The sequence below is a fragment of the Typha latifolia genome, chromosome 12 (assembly GCF_019914945.1).
Source record: "Typha latifolia isolate L0001 chromosome 12, TyphaL0001v2, whole genome shotgun sequence".
NCBI lineage: Eukaryota > Viridiplantae > Streptophyta > Magnoliopsida > Poales > Typhaceae > Typha > Typha latifolia.
Window position 1 is genome coordinate 8,934,869 of NC_133097.1, and position 18,512 is coordinate 8,953,380.

Genomic DNA, 18,512 nt, shown 5'->3' on the forward strand with positions numbered 1-18,512 from the left:
TAGTTTCGTAATTTTACAGGATGCCGGGGGTGGGATTCGACGCGGTCCCTACGCTGAGCTGTGCCCATCACCGAAAGCTGACGTGACAAAGGGGTAAACGCCACGTCGGATACCGACCTGGCTGATTCGAACACAGGGAATCAGTCGGCCACCACCACATTTACTTTAAAATTCGTGCACCTCTTTATATAAGTTTTTATAATAATTTAACACTCTCAATTACGTAGTAATTAGTATATAAAACAAATTTAAAATTTATAAAATAAGAATATAGAAATTTAAAATAATTTATAGTGTGCCCAAAATTAATCATATGAGATATTTTTTTAACAAAAAAGAAAATGATAACTAATAAAAGTAGCATTTCGAAATTCTACAAATTAAAAAGAGGCTGCAAACTCGTTGTCACGCTACTTTACGCATTCTTCCTCTTTTTATTTGAGCTTGAGAATAAAGCCCTTAAGAGCCTGCTAATGGCCGATATGGTTTGAGAATATGGCCCTTGTATCTTCTTTTTTAGCCCTAGTTTCTTTCATCTCTGTCCATCAAATATTATATGTAAACCCATTATCAACCATAGAATCTATAGATCATAAGAAAAAGAAGAAGAAGGAAAGAAGTAAACTTTCATTCCTATTAGCTCTAATGATCATCTTCTTCTTCGGTTGCAAATTATTCGTGGATGACCGTAGAGGTGTAAATGAGCCGAGCTTGAGCGAGCCAGCTTCAGCTCAAGCTTGACTTGAAATTAATTTTGAGTCTTAGAATTAGGCTCAAACTTGGCTCAACTCAACTTAGGTCAGGCTAAACTGAGCTAAATTGAGCCCAAGCCGAGTCACAATAAGAAGAAGAAGATTGACCCTGTGGGACAGTGCCGAAGATTTATTGGAGAGTTGCATGGCGAAGATGCTAATCCACCTCTATTCGCTAGAGATTTGTCGACACTACGGTAGCTTGACGAGGCGGTATCGCAGTCGTCGAGGATGAGACGGGATGTGAAAATGGAATTTGAGAATTAGTATTTTTTTTTACCCATTTTATACCAACCTTATGAGTTGAGTGGAGCGTGAGCGAGGCGGCTCCGGCTGATATTAACTCATCGACGTGGCTTCACTTTAAATCCTATCAACATATTAGTACGATACTCTTGAAGGTAAAGCTGAGGTGAAATTAAGTAGAGTAGGACTGCAGGAAACCGAGGCTGCAGAGTGGAGACAAGATGCTCCCCGAAAGCTTGCAGAGTTGCAGTGGTGCGTGCCAGCTCTCGAGATTCACGGCAGGATAATATATCTAGATAATCAGATAGATATGTGTTCTTTTTGTTTTTTTATTCGCACCAATATATATCCATTGTAGACTCTCCTCTCCCCCTCCTCGGAACCACAAAATCCAAGCCTTCAGATCAATGGAAGCCGCCGCGAGAACCTGCCACGTGGTCGCCATGCCCTACCCCGGCCGCGGCCACATCAACCCCATGCTAGTCCTCTCCCGCCTCCTCGCCGCACGCGGCGTCCGCGTCACGTGCGTCGTCACCGAGGAGTGGCTCGACCTCCTCGGCTCGTCTTCGCGGCCGCTTCCGAGCGAAGTCCGGCTTCTGACCATACCCAACGTCATCCCCTCCGAGAACGGCCGGGCCGCCGACTTCCCCGGCTTCCTCGATGCCGTCTTCACCAAAATGAGGGCACCGTTCGAGCAGTTCCTCGACCGGCTCGAGCCGCCGGCGTCGGCTATTGTAGCCGACTCGTACCTTCCGTGGGCGGTGGAGGTTGGGAGTGAGAGGGGCATTCCGGTCTTCTCTCTCTTTACCATGGCCGCCGGGTTCTTCTCGGCGTTGTACCATTTTCACCGGCTGCCCTTGCCAGTCGTCCGCCGCGTGTCGATCGAAGCGACAATAGGTATGCCCGTTGTCTTATCTATCTTCCATCTGATTTGATACCAGCACCGGTCGATAACTCTCGCGCTTATTCTTTTGTTGTCCGTATGTGGGTAGATTGAATAATTTTATCCCAGTTTTACCGGATAATATTTCTAATTGGTTAGAGATTACTAGAAACTCTGAATAAATGGCATGAATTTAATCGATTCTTGCATGAGTATAAGAAGATTTGTTTGCAGAAGTAGGTGTTCATATGATTTTGTTCTTCTGCAGAAGAAGATGAGTACTTGGAGCAATATATACCAGGAATCACGTCAATAAAGTTATCCGACATCCTGTCCATCTTATCCGCGCCGAGGCTGTTGCAAAGAGCTCTGGAAGCCTTCTCCTGGGTAAAGAAAGCCCAATGCATCCTCTTCACCTCCTTCTATGAGATTGAAGCAAGCGTAATAGATGCATTAAGAGCAGAGCTCCCATGTCCTGTGTACACTCTTGGTCCTTCAATTCCTTACGTGATGCTCAAAGAGGAGAATCCAGTGAGATCCATACCATCAAATGCTCATCACCTGGACTACTTCAGTTGGTTAGACTCCCAACCTAACAACTCAGTGTTGTACGTCTCTCTGGGTAGCTTCCTCTCAGTGTCGCCGTCTCAGCTCGATGAGATCGCGATGGGCTTGTGCGCAAGTGAGACTAAGTTCTTGTGGGTTGCTCGCGGGGAGTCTTCTCGGATGCGAGAAATGGTTGGTGATATGGGCTTGGTTGTGCCGTGGTGTGACCAGTTGAGAACCTTGTGCCATCCTTCAGTGGGAGGCTTCCTTACTCACTGTGGCTGGAACTCGACGCTCGAGGCTGTGTTCGCAGGTGTGCCGATGCTTACGTTTCCTATATTTTGGGATCAGCCGCCCGACAGCCGACTTATAGTCGATGAATGGAAGGTTGGAATCAGTTTGAAGGAGAAGACGGGGGAGGATAACATCGTCCGAAGAGAGGAGATTGCGGAGGTTGTGAAGAGGTTGATGGACTTGGACGGAACTGAAAGTAAGGAGTTGAGAAGAAGAGCTATGGAACTGCGAGAAGCTTCTCTTCGAACAATGGAAGAGGGTGGATCTTCGTATGCTAACCTCACTTCTTTTGTTAAATGTCTTGTAAACAAACAGCCATGAATGGAAGAATGTAGTCTAAGTCTAAGAGACACCCCAGAAGTCCACTGTACTGAAATATCAATCAGTTAGATTGGTTGATGTTTCTTAATTTGCAATTCTTGGATTATATAGTATGGTTGCTAGTAATGTGTGTTCTTCTTCTTCATCTACGACTTGGTACTGGTTGGTATTTTAAGAACAAAAAAAAAATGCTATATTTTGAAAATTTAATGGGTATTCATATAATAACCCAACATTTCAATTTGCAACAACATTTACTTGAATTACTTACCGCATACTATGGTATCTGACTGATTTCTTTTCGAACAGAAATCTGAAACAAAAATTTAGAAGTAGCTGTCCTGAAAAAAAGTCGTCAAAACAGATTATGCATCTGCAAGCCAAAAGTCATGAGATAATGTTAGGGACAAATCTCTATATACAACTCTATTACCTTAACATGTGATGTTTTCGTTTGAAAATTTAGCTGATACACGCTATGATATCAATGAGATAAAATTAAAATTCCGAACAACAAATGGAAGGGATGGGTTTCCCAGGGGAAAAAAAAATAATCAAAATTTGTGAGAAAAGAACTACGATCATCTCTGGAACTTAGTTTAACAGAAAGAGACTTTATTTTATCTCAAAATTTGTGATAGCAAAGGAAAAAACTGATCTATTTAGTAACAAGAAGTGCTTCAGTAAGTTTTAAGAAGAACAAAATAATGGAAAGAATAAAATATACGGTTCTTCTTAAAAGGAAAAATTACACTCCGGTTAATTCCAGATGATCATTCAATAGAATGCATGAGCATTGGCATCTCAAACCCTAGCAGTAGCATCTAAATGAAGCACTTAAGAACAAATGCCTCAGATCCTTTGCTCAACTCCACTTCTCTACTGTAGGCAACCTCGTGATTGGTGATTTTAATGGGATGATTACGTCAGAGATCTTTCCAAACTTTATAATCAGTGTTTGAGCTGTTGGGGTTCATCTGAGTATCTTGACAACCCAAGAAAAAGGTAGACCGCACCCGATCTACGTTAATTAATGCATGAGCAGTTCCACTTGGGCTTGCAGCAATGGCAACCTCATCAACAGCAATGGTAACTTCTGCAAAGCCCTTATCCTTTACGTGATCATTCTCTAACTGCACATTATAAGATAGAGAAGTTTGTCATAAGAGAATAAGTTCCAATCCTTCTAACATAAAAGATTCACATCCAGCAAAGAAAACACTCTGATGTAAATGCAGCTTACTCTAAATTTTGTCTCTGCACCCCAGATGATGAAAGTTTCATTACAGCTGTGATGTCGGTGGTTTCCTCTCATGCCACCAGGACGGATCTGACCCAAATGCGCCAACGAACAATCAAGTGCTCCACCTGCAAATTAAGATCAATATTAATAGGGCATCGATGCATATAAAGCCTCCACAAATGTCATTGCTGCATATTTTTGTAATTCTGCATAAGGGTGCGAGAAGGTCACAAAGGGGGAGAGACAAGGAAATAAATATATAGCAAAGGAATAAACATATTGAATCTTAAAGCTAGTCAGGCAACATATGTGACATTAGCTAATCCCAAAACCATCCAGTAGAAAAATGCTGATGCTTGAACCAATCAGAAAACTATGAGATACTGGAGTTGTTTGACACACCTGGCATACTAATGGCAAGTCCTAAACAGGTGCTAAAAAGGCAGATGACTGATTCAACAACAAACTGATCCAAAAAGAAGAAAACTGAAAAGGGGCTTACAGAGATCAGTTATTTCCTGTCACATATGAAGATGTATGACAATTGACAAGTGAATATCCAAACGGAAGGAAAGAAACTAGCCCAAAAACTTCAGGTTGATTTATATTGGGAACTCCACATAATAATAGATGTTTTTCTGGATATAATTATGGAGTGATCTTGTCAATGTGTCAAGAAACTACAATGAATACAAGCTAGGTATCCTGAGTAGTTGGTGATCATCAACAAAGCCCCACTATTAAATCTAGATTAAAAATCAAGACCAAGCAATTACTACCATGCACAGAAAATGTGAGTCAGCTAGACATAATGATGACAGGCAACCTCTCCCAATCATTGTTCAGCCTCAGAACTGCAGAAGGAAAGCACATCTCATAATCTATCAAATGGCTAACTCAACCCAGCCCTAATTTAACAAAATCTGACAAAAAAGATACAATCTCCTTGATCCTTTTATGAAGCCTTCCAAGCTATCTGATGCTTTATACTCAACCTCACAGTCATTGCAGAGGATTTGATATGACTAAGGAACTTGACGTTTTGAAATCAAATTACTGATTGTTATAATGCGTGCTTCTTACATACACCTAGAATAGTTGTAATCACTATCTCCTATCTTAAAACATACTTCTCTTTTTGAGTTCCCTTTACTCAGTCGCTTTCAAGCCTAGAGACCATCATCCAAGATTGCAAATTTTCTATCAAACCTAAAGAACTCTGAACAAATCCTAAGGCAACGAACAAGGTATACAAAATAAACAAACCAAACAACGTATCTTCAACTTACACTTGCATCTATCAAGAAATTCCATGGTATCAAATATTCACTTCTCACCACTAAATGCCACAGCCCACAGGTTCTGCAAGATGGAAAGGGACAAGGATCCTTTCCCTCCTCAATACCAAACTGCATCAATTTACCCACCCATAAGAAAGCACGGCAACCTTAACCGACGAGATAAACATGTCACCAAAATCCAAAACACCACAAAGACGTAAAAGAAAACCAACCCAAATCAGAATCCATCAATGCATTGCAGAAAAAGGCACCAAAATTCAAAAAAATATCACTTACCACGAATCCCCGCCTTCCTGGCCGCGGCCACGGGATCTAGCAGCCATCCCCTGTGATCCCTAGCAATCTGAGATGGGTACTCCACAGCGCTAAACCTAACCAAATTAGCGTCGGCATCAAAATCCCCTCCCCCCTCAGACCCACCCGTCACCGCGGCGGCGCCGCCGGAGAGGGAAGAGCGGAGGCGGGAGGAGGAGGAGGGAGAGAAGCGAAGGGACAGCCAGGTGAGGAGGATGAAGACAGAGAGGAGGAAGGGGAAAGCGGAGGGCTTCTTCAAGAAGATAGCGAGGGAGGAGAAGGAGGAGAAGGAAGGAGATTGATGTGGATTTGAAGGGTCGGGTAAGGAGATGGAAGGGTTAGAGTTTTGGGTTTGGAGGGAGAGTCTTCTAGGGTTCGCCATTTTGTGCGCGGAGGAGATCAAAGTGGGAATGGCATCTTTTAACACTGCGATTTACTCTACCGCAGTGCGTGGGGTTATGAGGTGGGTTTGGTTGGGGAAAGAAGGCAAAAGGAGGTTGGCAATGGCGTTGAGCGGAGGAGGGTTCTTTTCGGGTTTCGGATTTTTCACCAGTTTTACCAGAGAAATTTAGAAAATTACAATTTACTCCCCACAATTCACACCCGATATTTTCACCAGTTTACCAGAGAGATTTATAAATTACAATTTAGTCCACACAATTTTTTTTGATCAATTTACAGTTTACACCATATGTTTTCATCTGTTTAAATTTTATTATCAAACTACAACCATCCGAACCAAAGTCGATGGAATGGTACACATAAATCCAACATTTCCTCTCCTTTTTTTTCCTTAATTTTTTAAAGTGATTTTGAAAATAATTATTATTTGAAACTAAATTATATTAAGAATTTACAGGTAAAAAAAGAAGGGAATTACAGGGGATTTGAACCCGACGTGAATCGAACACGCAACCTTCTGATCTGGAGTCAGACGCGCTACCATTGCGCCACGGATCCCTTGATGGTAGGAATTATTTATTATCTAATAGTTAATCATTAATTTTAAAGATTTATAATTTCCATAAAGATGGAAGAAGCTTTGAAAACCTACGGCTGTTTGATATTTCCTCCATCTGCATCAATGGATCATTGAAAAATTCCATAGCAAAAACCAGCATCTAAGAAGCTTAGAATAAATTACTTCAACAACCAGTTTGCACCTCTGAGCAACATACAGCATCATAATTTTGACTCGTATCAAATATAAAATTGGTTTACTGTTTGCATCATAAAGATATCATTCACCCACAATTACAAGTAGCTTAAATTGCTACGCAGGAGATTTACTTAATAGCATAGGGTCGAACACCGAGATGCAATAGTCCTAATTTCCTATTCTGTTAATCTCACTAACTACTGGTATATGCCCATTTGATCACTAACCAGCAACTAGCAGTTCGTATCATATAGTGCAAGCCCTTGTAATTCTGGACCTTCCAGACGGGGATTGTTCTCAAAGCTGCACGGTGAAGAAAGACGAGATGGTTGTTAGTTCAGGGCAACTGGGAGAAAAGGCTTGTAACTGCCACTTAAGGATTTATCAAACAAGGATGAGAATGCCACAAGCAAGAACAAATACTAGGTTGATGCACTCAAAAATCTGAAAATGTGTTCTGATCTTTATTACATGCATGACAAATTAAATAGATTTGCAAGCATTCCTTATGAAAAGATAAATTGAACAATCTTTGTAAAGCATACAGCAGGCAACTACACAAGATGTTAAATTAACTGCACCAAGGATGAAGATAATTGAATGTACACTGTTTTCTGTAATATCATCTCTATATGATCAAGAAAGGAAAAAGAAACCCAGATTGAGGCATCAATTGGTACATATAAACACCTCTAGTTTTCTAGCAAATCTTCATCTCAAATAAAACTTTTAACAGAACCTCTACCAATAAAGTTAATAAAAATAACTTGAGCTTAAGGAAAAGAACAAAAAAGAAACTATATAGATGACAAGCAGATTTTGAGATTGTTGGCAACCTCTAGTATTTCACTGGTTCAATGACATACAGTGGACTATGAAACTGGAGAAAGGCGTCTACTAACTTAGAATACTGCATAAAATCAGTTGATAGAAATTACTTGTTCAAAGGGATGTTTTCGAAAGGCCCAGAGGTGGGAATTGTTCCACAAAGGTTGTTGTCTGAGACATCTCTGAACGCACAAAGCCACAAACAAGTAATCATTTTTCTTAGCATGAAATACATATAGCAAATAGGAAATACTTAACATGAACAATTTAGGCACACTTACACAACTTTGAGACTTGAAATTCCAGCAAGTTCCCTTGGGATTGGTCCAGTCAACTGATTGTTATTCAGTCGCCTAGTAAAGCATAACAATATGTTAGTAAAGTAATAAAGTACACGACAACAAAGCAATATGTTACCCTAGCTCATAGACTATAAATAATACTAATCCACAATGTAGTGCAATGGGTGGACTAAAGACTAGAATTGGAGATATCGAGGTGATTAGGATACAGTTTAATATTCTCCTGCCTGGCTAAACACTAGCACTTCACAAAGATGATAAACTAGCTGCAATTCAGCAAACTGTCTGAAAAGTGTGGAATTTTCATAAGCAGCTAAAGAAGAGGTAGATTTCCAGACAAAAGTGGAACCTCAAAACTGACTGCTGCCAATCACTGCAATCATAATATTATCATATATCATTCGGAAAAGAAAAGGCTAGAACATGAACTCACAAGAACACGAGTGACTTCAGTTTCCCTAGTGTTAGAGGTATAATCCCCGAAATGTTATTCTTATACAAGTCCAGGCTAATCAGATTCTTGAGATTACCAAGCTCTGCTGGGATTGTCCCTTGAATATTGTTTTTGTAAAGTTCCCTGTGCCAGTAGCCAAAGAGTCAGAAGGTGAAATGGTCAAGATATCCTACAAAATGTAAGACCGAAAAAGTAACCAAAAAGCAACTCAGGAGAGCTTACAGATATTGCAAATGTTCAAGTTTTCCAAGCTCAGATACCAAATGACCAGATAAGTTCAAATTGCCAAGGTCCCTATACAAGAACAAGAGTAACCACACACTAATGTATGTATCAGAGAAGTTGTGCAAAGTTATACAACATATGACATTATCTCAGAAAATGTATATTTATACTTTTATTACTCATTCCAATCTATATGTAGATCATCTAATGTAATTTAAACATAAAGCATTCAACATTTGATAATTTAATCAAGCTCAAGAACTAAACTATTGCAACATCCCACATTGATCAATTTAAGGTTTAAATCATTATTTTCTCCTTCTTCTCTTCTTCTTTTCTCCCCCTTGTCTGTTACTTCAATTTGATGCTTCCGCTTCCTCAAATCAAAACTCTCATAACCCTCGAAAGAAGCCGAACTGGGAATAAAGAGTGAGCAAGGAGGAGAAGGCTTACAGCCGGGTGACGCGGTTTTCCTGATCGCAGGTGACGTGGAACCAGGTGCAGGGGTTGACGAGGGTTGGATCCCAGCTCTGGAGAACGCCACCGGGGTCGGAGAGGCTCTGGCGGAGTGCGGAGAGAGCGTCACCCTCAGTGTTGGCCGACACTGGCGCCGTCGAGACGAGGATGAGGAGTAGAAGTGCCAGGGTTAGGGTTAGCGCTCCGGCGAGAGCCATGGATTTTTCTCGGCGAGGTCGATTAGAGAAAAGTTGGCTTGAGTTGGGTGTATACTATCTCACCTATAACTATCTTTTCTTTTGGGAATTTTTTTTCATTTCTCACATTAAATTATTTGCTTTTGGTTTACAGTTTACACCCTATATTTTCACTATTATTAGTTTGACCCTTGCCTTTTCCATTTCACACCCTAAAAATGCTCATTCAGACATTCACGCATTGATGAAAGGAGGCGATTTGCAAGTAGGACCTCCTTTTCAATGTTAATTGTTCCATGTTCCTAACTTTGTTCTGCTTTGTTTCCCCCTGTAATGAGTATAGGTGGGAAGGATTACTATAGAGTTGCAAATATCATATGAATTATGATAAGCATAACAATATATTTACACATATAGAGTCTACTGTGATCCAACCTGCTCCGAATTATGATAACAAATCTAGAGTCTACTATGATCTTACCAACATATTTACATCAGGGAAGTCCCTTAAAACTCTAATTTTGGAAGCCATTTCTATTACAATTAGCAGTGGTAGCATCAAGCAAAAATTTAGACTGCTCCTCTCTATCATCACTATCTTCTTTAAACTCTACTCCGATGCCGAGTCCACTGCTACCTCTATTCCTTTCATACAGTTTGCTACCTGGCTGATCGATAGAGTCAGGCTTGAGGTCCAGTTGAGATGCTTCATGGGCCGTCTCCGGTGACTGATCAGCAGTCCTTGGTTTCTTGAGGGAAGAAGCAGCGCCATCGAGGCGGTCTTGTGAGTTCATTGTGGAATAAGAAGGAATCTGCTTCTCGGATACATCGAGGGTGGTGCCATCAAGCTTCTGCTGTTCCTCAATGATCTTCTGTAGATACCTCCCTTGTGCTTCAATTCTTAATTGCAACTGTCTTTGCACCTGAAAGCCAAGAATGGAGATCATGGATTTGCACACAAGTTGATGAGCTTATGTTATTCTGACGTTATAAAAGCTATATCTTACCTTAGAAATTATACGAGTGACAAAAAAATGGCTAGTTAAGAGAAAGCAAACCTCGAGCTGTTCTTGAAGACGCTTCTGAACCTCCATTTGCATTTTCAGAGCTTCATCAACTTGTATTCCTCTGAAAAATGACATGAATCTTTGCAAAGTTAAATTTCATTGTTTACACTATGCTGCATCCAATATAGATATTAAAGGCAGGATGGACTCTCATGGAGCAAAAGGTAGAATAAAAACTGCAATCTCATCTGCAATCGTTTGCCACAATGGCTGCAAAGAACAGCCATATCACCAAGAAACAATCTCGAACACTGGAGATTGCACAAAATTGCTCCTCCAAAAACGTTAGAAGGAAAGATTTATCCATTCACATATTTTGCATGAATTCTGAACCATAAAGCAGTAAAATAACAAATCCTTTACTTACGCTGCAGACTCCATGCTAGGGAGGACACCACCAGAATCTCTCTTATCATCTTTTTGACCTACAAGGAGTATTACCTTCAGTATAAACTGGCATGTTCATTGAACTCTTAACAGTTTAAAGGATCGAGAGCGAACAATGTAACAAGCAAGCACTTCCGGAAGCATATATCAAATACTAGAGACTGGGCCTTTACCATCCGCAGGAGACTCGGGTAGATACTTAGCAAGGCGGTATTTCTACATAACCATCACAACAGATCTGGTAAGCACCAATTAAAGAGCTACTATGAAACTATTGTCTATCCACAACAAAAGCAATAGGCTTTACCTGCAAATGGCTTTTGACATGATAGATTGTAATCCCTGGTACACCCATTACTCTGAGAACTCCTTTAGGTGTTGCTCCTGAAACCATATTCAGAGAAAAAATATATATAAGAAATATTTTTCTGAGTTATTGGAATCCCAAAATAACTATACAGAAGACCCAACAACCCTCAGCCTTATGACCATGACATATACGTGGAGGTAAGTAAAGGCTCTGTTGTTGTTCTTAGCGTGGCTATTATACTCTTGTAGTTGTCTTACTGCACTTTGTTGAATCATCAACTATTCAAGAGGATAACCACAATCTGTTATTAATCAAAGAAACAATAAGAGCTCACATCAAACTCAAACTTAAATTCAAGATTTCCTGCTTCCGTCCAAACAGGTAGTCCTATCCTAAAACAGATATGTAATAACTTTCAGAAAATGAACAATTATTTTAAGCTACAGATAAGGTATTCCTGATGCAACTCATCAAGATTCTGATGGAACACAAGCATAATTTGCTTTCTGAAACAAGGAAATATATATACACATGATTATGATATGCTGAGAACAGCCCCTTTGTTATTTAGGACAACAGTTCTACACTACTTGCAATGGCAGTTTTGCATCAATTCACTACAGGACCAACCACATGTCTTTTAACTGCCAAGAACATTAATTATCTCCAACTAATGTAGTCGTGCCTCTTCTCATTCATCAAAGGACACTTCACAGGGTAAAATAAGCTAACTTGGACTTGTTACATAGCTATGCAACAGCTAAAGTGAGAAACATCAGAAATTTGTCATTTTCAAGAGAACTGTAATAGAAAGAATATCTGAATACCACTACAATGATAAGCATAAACAATTTTCCAAATGGTTTTATCAAGTTCAAGCACCACAACAATCACTGAAAAGAAAATACCCACTATCTGGTCCACCAAGTTGGGTGATGGCATCAACAAAGCGGTCATGAAGATCTGAAGTCCATCGAAGTCGTTGTCTTCCGCTTCCTACCGAATTAGGTAAAGTGCTTACATGGGATGTCCCCAAAGCTCCAACACTGCCATGTTGCTCACCGCCTTGAGCCTTGTGGGGGACCAATGGGAGAGTTGAAAATTTCTTAGAATGGTACATGATGACGGTGCTGCAACAACATCATACGCAGAGAAATTGTTGGACACAAGAAGTTAACTAAAACATCAACGGGCACAAATCAAAGCGGCACTGGAAGTAATTACCATAAATGAAACCAGCTGAATCAAGTTATAGTACCCTCAAGAAATTTGGTATAACCTTATCTCTGATGACATTATTCATGGCCAACTAGTTATCCAGTCACTCTAGTTCCAAATGATTCCTGATCAATTAAGTTGCCATAGAATGGAAATCATGTATCTCTTCTGAAGAGGAAGTAACATTAAATTACAACTAACTCAAGTATCTGAAGCAAAATTAAAATACTACAGACGGAGACTTTAAACGCCACAGAGTGGAGATAACCATACAAAACGAAGTTAAGAGCAAAGGAATAAACTAAAACCTAATCAAAGCCATGGCAATTCAGAAACGATACTATCAACCTAGAATCGCCCCCAAATTAACCATCCAAAACAACCGAATCCACATAGTTACATTATAATAACAATATAAACATAGAGACAGCAATCACAAACCACTGCATCATAGAACGATTGCAGTTAAATCGTCAAACCTCCAAAAAAGAAAAGAAGAAAAGCAAAGATAAGATTTTGATCGCAACCCACCTCGTAACGCAGCAATCACAAATCCCAGCAGCTCTCGGAACTAGCCAAACCCATCAGTCTCTCAGACCGACCTCGAAACTTGCTTCAAGCTCACAACTTGGGGCACCTCTTGGCAAAACAAACCATTAAATTGCCCATCGGTAGGGGAATCAATGCTGCGGGCCCAGGGCTTCCACTTGCGGAGGTGGTAGTCAACGGGGAAGCCAGGAAAGGGGAGGAGCAGGTGGGGTTCGAAAAGGGAAAGGGCTAGGGTTTGGTCGCGTTCGAATCTGCCCGGAGAGCAGCACTAGCACAGCATGGTCCATGGACAGCGGTAAGTATACCGGTGTCTTATTACTGGAGAGTAGGATAACACAAAATGTGGACGAGGGATACTAGAAATTGGATTCGGAGGCAGGTAGGCCGCGGTTTCTTTTGGACGTACTTGGTCGGGTGATGACGTAACAAACAGGTACCGTTATGGAAAGGTTGTGGACCAGGAGGGACAAATGGAGGAGTCCATATTTAGAAGCTGACCGGCTAACAAATCGGCGCTGGGTTCTTGATAAAGCTTTCGGTACGCAGTGTCAATATTTGATCCTATCTATCTAAAATTGGAGTAGATGTGATCCTAATCGTTCAATGATAAATTATTATTATTATTTTTTTTATTTAAAGAGGAGCCATTATATCAACTCGCCCGTTTCCCAAAATGTTATACAGTCAGTCCAAGTCAAATCAAGTCAAGTCAGGAGGAATGGAGGACACCTTCCTCAGGGTACAAGAGAATTCTCATCTTATCCTAATAGGCTGTCAGCCAGCAGCCCAATTACATTCTCTATAAGTGTGTTTAATATATAATAGAAATAATATAAAAAAATGTGAGAAATTCCTACACTCCCAAGAGCCTTCATCCGGACAACTGATGGCCTTGACCATAGTTTTCAAGTCAGTCTTAAAAATAGCATTCCTCACTTGCTTTTCCATTGCCGCAGGTTTGGCGCAGGCAAAGGTAACGGTGCCATAATGGTCCCTTGCAATCAAACTAACACTAGCTTGTTGATCGCTTGGATCAAGGGCTCTATCAACGTTCACTTTTATAACGAGGACTCCCGTAGGAGGCTTTTCCCAATTGACCACAGTCAGTCAGCTTCATCATCAAGTCCTCCTTCCGCTCTTCTTCTATCAAAATACTCCTGAGCCATTAAGATGAGAAGGTTCCGAGCTTTCCAGATCATCCACAAGCCCGTTGCCACTAGTACTACTCCCTAGATGGCCCCAGTCATAGGCGAGCCAATTGAAGTCCAGCACAAAGGATATGCCCAATGGAAGAAGAGCTGCTCATAGCTTTCCTCCACAAACCCACAGATAGTGCAGGGGTCATTAGGGCCAATTTTGTTCAATAATAAAATTACAAACTGTAATTTTCTTCTACAACTTTACTAGAGATAGTAGAAAAAAATAATTTATTAGAGGAAAATTTTCCTCCCGAAGAGATATTAAAATGTTAAAATTGTCTTCCTGCTTCTATTAAATTTACTCACATATCCTATTTTTAAAATTAAAAGAAAATGCACTATCACTTTCACAATGTACCTCTCTTTGAAGTCATCTTAGCAATAGCAACAAAATTATTAATATTCTATAGGTATTATGATCATTTATATTAGTTAAAACCACTAAGGGATAAAGTTATATAAATAAAAGTTTTGTGGAATAATTTAATTTTAAGCATGGGACAGTTTGAAGTCTGCCACAAACTTAATTATGCAACTAAGTTAGCCTATTTCTAAACTGAATGAGACCTTAGAGATTTATTGTCAACAACCTATGTTTATATATAATGTGTTTTGGGTGCTAATCTTATTCGAGAGGATATGCTTATTTACAATTACTATAATAGGATATACTTGTTAGAGTTTAACAAAGATAAAACTAAAGAATAAAAAGAAAAAACCGTTGCTTCCCGCCAATCTCTCCCCACCCTTCTCTCTTCAAATCTCTCCCCCACCACCCAAATCCCACCACCCTCCTCCCCTATCCTACCTGTATTCTCCATCTCCTCCTCCCTCTCTCTTCTCCTCCCCCTCTTTATACCATTTCCTCCAACCACCCAAAGAAAATAATAATACTTCTCCCCTCCCTCTCTCTCTCTCTCTCTTTCTCTCTTTCTCTCCTCTCCACCGCCATGGGCAATTGCTGCCCTTCTTTCAAATCCAATGATCCCCCAGCCCCGGCCGCGGCCGCCGTCGCCACCGCCGCCTCCCCTCCGGCTCCCTCCCTCCCCAACAAATCCTCTCCTAAGTCCGCCCCCATCGGCCCGGTCCTCGGCCGGCCCATGGACGACGTCCGCGCCACCTACTCCATTGGCAAAGAGCTCGGCCGCGGCCAGTTCGGCGTCACCCACCTCTGCACCCATAAATCCACCGGAGAGAAGCTCGCCTGCAAGACCATCGCCAAGCGCAAGCTCATCAACAAGGAGGACATCGAGGACGTCCGCCGGGAGGTCCAGATCATGTACCACCTATCCGGCCAACCCAACATCGTCGAGCTCAAGGGGGCCTACGAGGACAAGCAATCCGTGCATCTGGTCATGGAGCTGTGCGCCGGAGGGGAACTCTTCGATCGGATCATCGCTAAGGGGCATTACACCGAGCGGGCGGCTGCGTCGCTGTTGAGGACCATTGTGCAAATTGTTCATACTTGCCATTCCATGGGGGTGATCCACCGCGACCTCAAGCCGGAGAATTTTCTTTTGTTGAACAAGGAGGAGGATGCGCCGCTCAAGGCCACCGATTTCGGCCTCTCGGTCTTCTTCAAAGAAGGTTTCTTAGTTGAAATTGTACTTCTCTGTATCCCTTTTCATACGAATTTTCTTAAAATCACAAATCTATGTAGGAGAAGTGTTCAAGGATATAGTTGGTAGTGCATATTACATTGCGCCCGAGGTTTTAAAGCGAAAATATGGACCACAAGCGGATATATGGAGCATTGGGGTGATGCTTTATATCCTTCTTTGTGGAGTTCCTCCCTTCTGGGCTGGTAATTCTTCTCTTCGATTTCTTTATATTAATTTCCCACTCTATTATTAGCGTTATCTATATTGAGGAAGTTAGTGAGAAATAGTCGAATTTTTCCGTCTACAGAATCCGAGCATGGTATCTTCAACGCAATCCTGCGAGGGCACATCGACTTCACGACTGACCCTTGGCCGAATATTTCAACCGGCGCAAAGGATCTCGTCAGGAAGATGTTAAATTCTGATCCTAAGCAGAGGCTCACAGCATTCCAGGTCCTAAGTAAGTATATTTTTTATTTGCAATATTTGTAATTATATTCCATCTGTTAATTTTGTGACTTAGTATTCAGTTAATGTTATCTATTTGCTATAAAAAGATCACCCATGGATCAAAGAAGATGGAGAAGCACCTGATACACCCCTTGACAATGCTGTTCTCAATAGGCTGAAACAGTTCAGAGCTATGAACCAGTTCAAGAAAGCTGCACTTAGGGTAATTTGTAGTTAAAATTTCTACTAGTCTCTTTGTAACATAAAGATCTTTTAACAATGTACATGTTAACTATTTGTTTTCGAGTTACAGGTGATCGCGGGATGTTTGTCGGAGGAAGAGATCAAAGGACTAAAGGAGATGTTCAAGAGCATGGACACAGATAACAGTGGGACTATAACACTTGATGAGCTAAAACAAGGATTATCCAAGCAAGGAACTAAGCTCACTGAGGCTGAAGTCAAGCAATTAATGGAAGCTGTAAGTTTCAAAAACAAGAAAAAATCATTACAAAGTTCGCGGTAACTTATGATCTCTTTTATCTAACAGCTCTTATACAGGCTGATGCAGATGGCAATGGAACAATTGACTATGATGAGTTCATCACAGCAACAGTGCACATGAACAGAATGGATAGAGAAGAGCATCTCTACACAGCCTTCCAGTACTTCGACAAAGATAACAGCGGGTACGTACGAAGAAATCTCCGTTCGATAGACGAAATTGGAGAAGCTTATTTCTCTTTTTGTTTAACTTTGTCAGGTACATAACAAAAGAAGAACTCGAACAAGCCCTTAAGGAGAAGGGCATGTATGATGGAAGAGAAATCAAGGACATCATATCAGAAGCTGATGCTGATAATGTATGGAGAAAAACAAACATCTTCTCTCAAAATTCTTAGATAAAAGATTTGATCATGTTTGCTTGACTCTTCTATGATTGCAGGATGGAAGGATCAATTACTCGGAGTTTGCGGCAATGATGAGGAAAGGAAACCCCGATCCGAATCCAAAGAAGCGACGCGATGTCGTTCTATAGTGATAAGGGATCGGAAAAATGATGGAGAATCACAGAGATCAAATTCTGAGAAAGCAAAGTGATTCATGAGCCTGTACACAATGAATTAACTTTAATACTCTTGATGAGACTTGTTCATGCATACTATCACTATGTATACTAAATTGGCAGTGGGATGGAACTGGTTGGAGTTTGTAATCAACTTAGAAATTTTTTGAGTTTTTGGGAAGGATGTCTAATATATAATTGTCTAGTTCACAAGCCTAGCTTTGCACTCTGCATAAGAGTCTTTTAAATTAATCAATCATGAATTATGGGTTAATTAATCATCTCGTACCGTAACACTCGTAATCTGCACAGGTATAAGGTGGCCGGATTAATTTAATAACATTTCATTATTAAAAGTAATATATATATATATATATATATATATTATTTTTGGTTACAATTTTTAAAGCAACCTACAGGTGTGAACACCAAACAAAGTTAAAAGATTCTGCGCACGTGCTCAGTGGCACGCTCAGTTTGGCTACAACTTTTGACGCCATAGTTCCTCTTAATTACAAGATTATCACCTGAGATGGCTAGAAAGTGTATATGTAATTAAAATGATAAGTTAAAATCAAATTATTTCTAGTGTCTTACTCATAAGTGTATATATATAATTAATTAATTAATTTTTATCCACCACCAAATTTTAGTTTTGGCTTCACGTTGAATTTGGTCAAAAATCACAGCCAGATCCAGCCAAATAACCAAGCATATAAGATGTGGAAATAAGACGTTTTTGCAATGGACAAACATTAATCCCATTCCAACGTGGCCCAAGCATCAACTTACTGAGCCCCATTTAAACGACCACACGACTTGACCACGATCATCTCGACCACACAGAGCGCAACCCAACTCGGTCCCACAGGATCACCAAAATCTCCACCGTCTAAGTAGCGTTACTAACGGCTCAGATATCGTGCAAATCCTTGGTGAAGATAGAGTGGCATAGTTGCAATAACATGCGAAAGAAGTGTCGATTTTGAGTGACACCTTTTGCGCGAAGGCGATAGGTGCTAGAATCTGCTCACACAGTTGATTTGATTTCTGACAGTCCTATACTCCTATTTGAATCCGCGGCAACTAAAATTAAAAAAAAAAACTAAAATGACAAAAAAATCACCAAATTGGTCGTTAAATTAGTAATTTAAAGCAGAACTG

At 40.6% G+C, this 18,512-nt stretch overlaps 5 protein-coding genes and 1 non-coding gene across 13 annotated transcripts; 2 read left to right on the forward strand and 4 right to left on the reverse strand.

Annotated features, from left to right (window-relative positions):
- Window positions 1-1,149: 1,149 nt before the first annotated feature.
- Window positions 1,150-3,168, forward strand: LOC140799430 (UDP-glycosyltransferase 87A2-like). 2 transcript variants are annotated; one of them, XM_073153775.1, is made up of 3 exons: window positions 1,181-1,250; window positions 1,357-1,895; window positions 2,150-3,168. In XM_073153775.1, the coding sequence occupies exons 2-3, from the start codon at window positions 1,406-1,408 to the stop codon at window positions 3,040-3,042; spliced, it is 1,383 nt and encodes a 460-aa protein (XP_073009876.1). In that variant the 5' UTR covers window positions 1,181-1,250; window positions 1,357-1,405; the 3' UTR covers window positions 3,043-3,168. The 2 variants fall into 2 exon arrangements, with proteins under 2 accessions (XP_073009875.1, XP_073009876.1); XM_073153774.1 differs by having other exon boundaries at window positions 1,150-1,895.
- Window positions 3,169-3,640: 472 nt separating this feature from the next.
- On the reverse strand, window positions 3,641-6,384 carry LOC140798493 (uncharacterized). The gene is made up of 3 exons (XM_073152339.1): window positions 5,863-6,384; window positions 4,286-4,410; window positions 3,641-4,175 (listed from the first exon to the last, which is right to left on the reverse strand). The coding sequence occupies exons 1-3, from the start codon at window positions 6,260-6,262 to the stop codon at window positions 3,969-3,971; spliced, it is 732 nt and encodes a 243-aa protein (XP_073008440.1). The 5' UTR covers window positions 6,263-6,384; the 3' UTR covers window positions 3,641-3,968.
- A 384-nt stretch (window positions 6,385-6,768) lies between these two features.
- Window positions 6,769-6,840, reverse strand: TRNAW-CCA (transfer RNA tryptophan (anticodon CCA)). Its single transcript has one exon. It is a non-coding gene; the product is annotated as a tRNA-Trp (tRNA).
- A 162-nt stretch (window positions 6,841-7,002) lies between these two features.
- LOC140798846 (leucine-rich repeat protein 1-like) lies at window positions 7,003-9,605 on the reverse strand. Of its 2 annotated transcripts, none has more exons than XM_073152929.1 (6): window positions 9,302-9,605; window positions 8,846-8,917; window positions 8,603-8,746; window positions 8,149-8,220; window positions 7,978-8,049; window positions 7,003-7,342 (listed from the first exon to the last, which is right to left on the reverse strand). In XM_073152929.1, exons 1-6 carry the CDS (start codon window positions 9,520-9,522, stop codon window positions 7,273-7,275), a joined length of 651 nt encoding a protein of 216 aa, XP_073009030.1. In that variant the 5' UTR covers window positions 9,523-9,605; the 3' UTR covers window positions 7,003-7,272. The 2 variants fall into 2 exon arrangements, with proteins under 2 accessions (XP_073009030.1, XP_073009029.1); XM_073152928.1 differs by having other exon boundaries at window positions 8,846-8,944.
- A 257-nt stretch (window positions 9,606-9,862) lies between these two features.
- On the reverse strand, window positions 9,863-13,301 carry LOC140799408 (protein PHOSPHATE STARVATION RESPONSE 3-like). 6 transcript variants are annotated; one of them, XM_073153744.1, is made up of 8 exons: window positions 13,015-13,279; window positions 12,490-12,608; window positions 12,174-12,395; window positions 11,263-11,339; window positions 11,129-11,171; window positions 10,936-10,993; window positions 10,560-10,629; window positions 9,863-10,424 (listed from the first exon to the last, which is right to left on the reverse strand). In XM_073153744.1, exons 3-8 carry the CDS (start codon window positions 12,220-12,222, stop codon window positions 10,017-10,019), a joined length of 705 nt encoding a protein of 234 aa, XP_073009845.1. In that variant the 5' UTR covers window positions 12,223-12,395; window positions 12,490-12,608; window positions 13,015-13,279; the 3' UTR covers window positions 9,863-10,016. The 6 variants fall into 6 exon arrangements, with proteins under 6 accessions (XP_073009845.1, XP_073009844.1, XP_073009842.1 ...); XM_073153743.1 differs by having other exon boundaries at window positions 12,178-12,395; window positions 12,524-12,608; window positions 13,015-13,150; XM_073153741.1 differs by having other exon boundaries at window positions 12,178-12,395; window positions 13,015-13,150.
- A 1,971-nt stretch (window positions 13,302-15,272) lies between these two features.
- On the forward strand, window positions 15,273-17,554 carry LOC140798870 (calcium-dependent protein kinase 2). Its single transcript, XM_073152956.1, has 8 exons — window positions 15,273-15,818; window positions 15,892-16,035; window positions 16,140-16,292; window positions 16,390-16,505; window positions 16,596-16,763; window positions 16,844-16,971; window positions 17,046-17,145; window positions 17,229-17,554. Exons 1-8 carry the CDS (start codon window positions 15,332-15,334, stop codon window positions 17,319-17,321), a joined length of 1,389 nt encoding a protein of 462 aa, XP_073009057.1. The 5' UTR covers window positions 15,273-15,331; the 3' UTR covers window positions 17,322-17,554.
- Window positions 17,555-18,512: the final 958 nt, after the last annotated feature.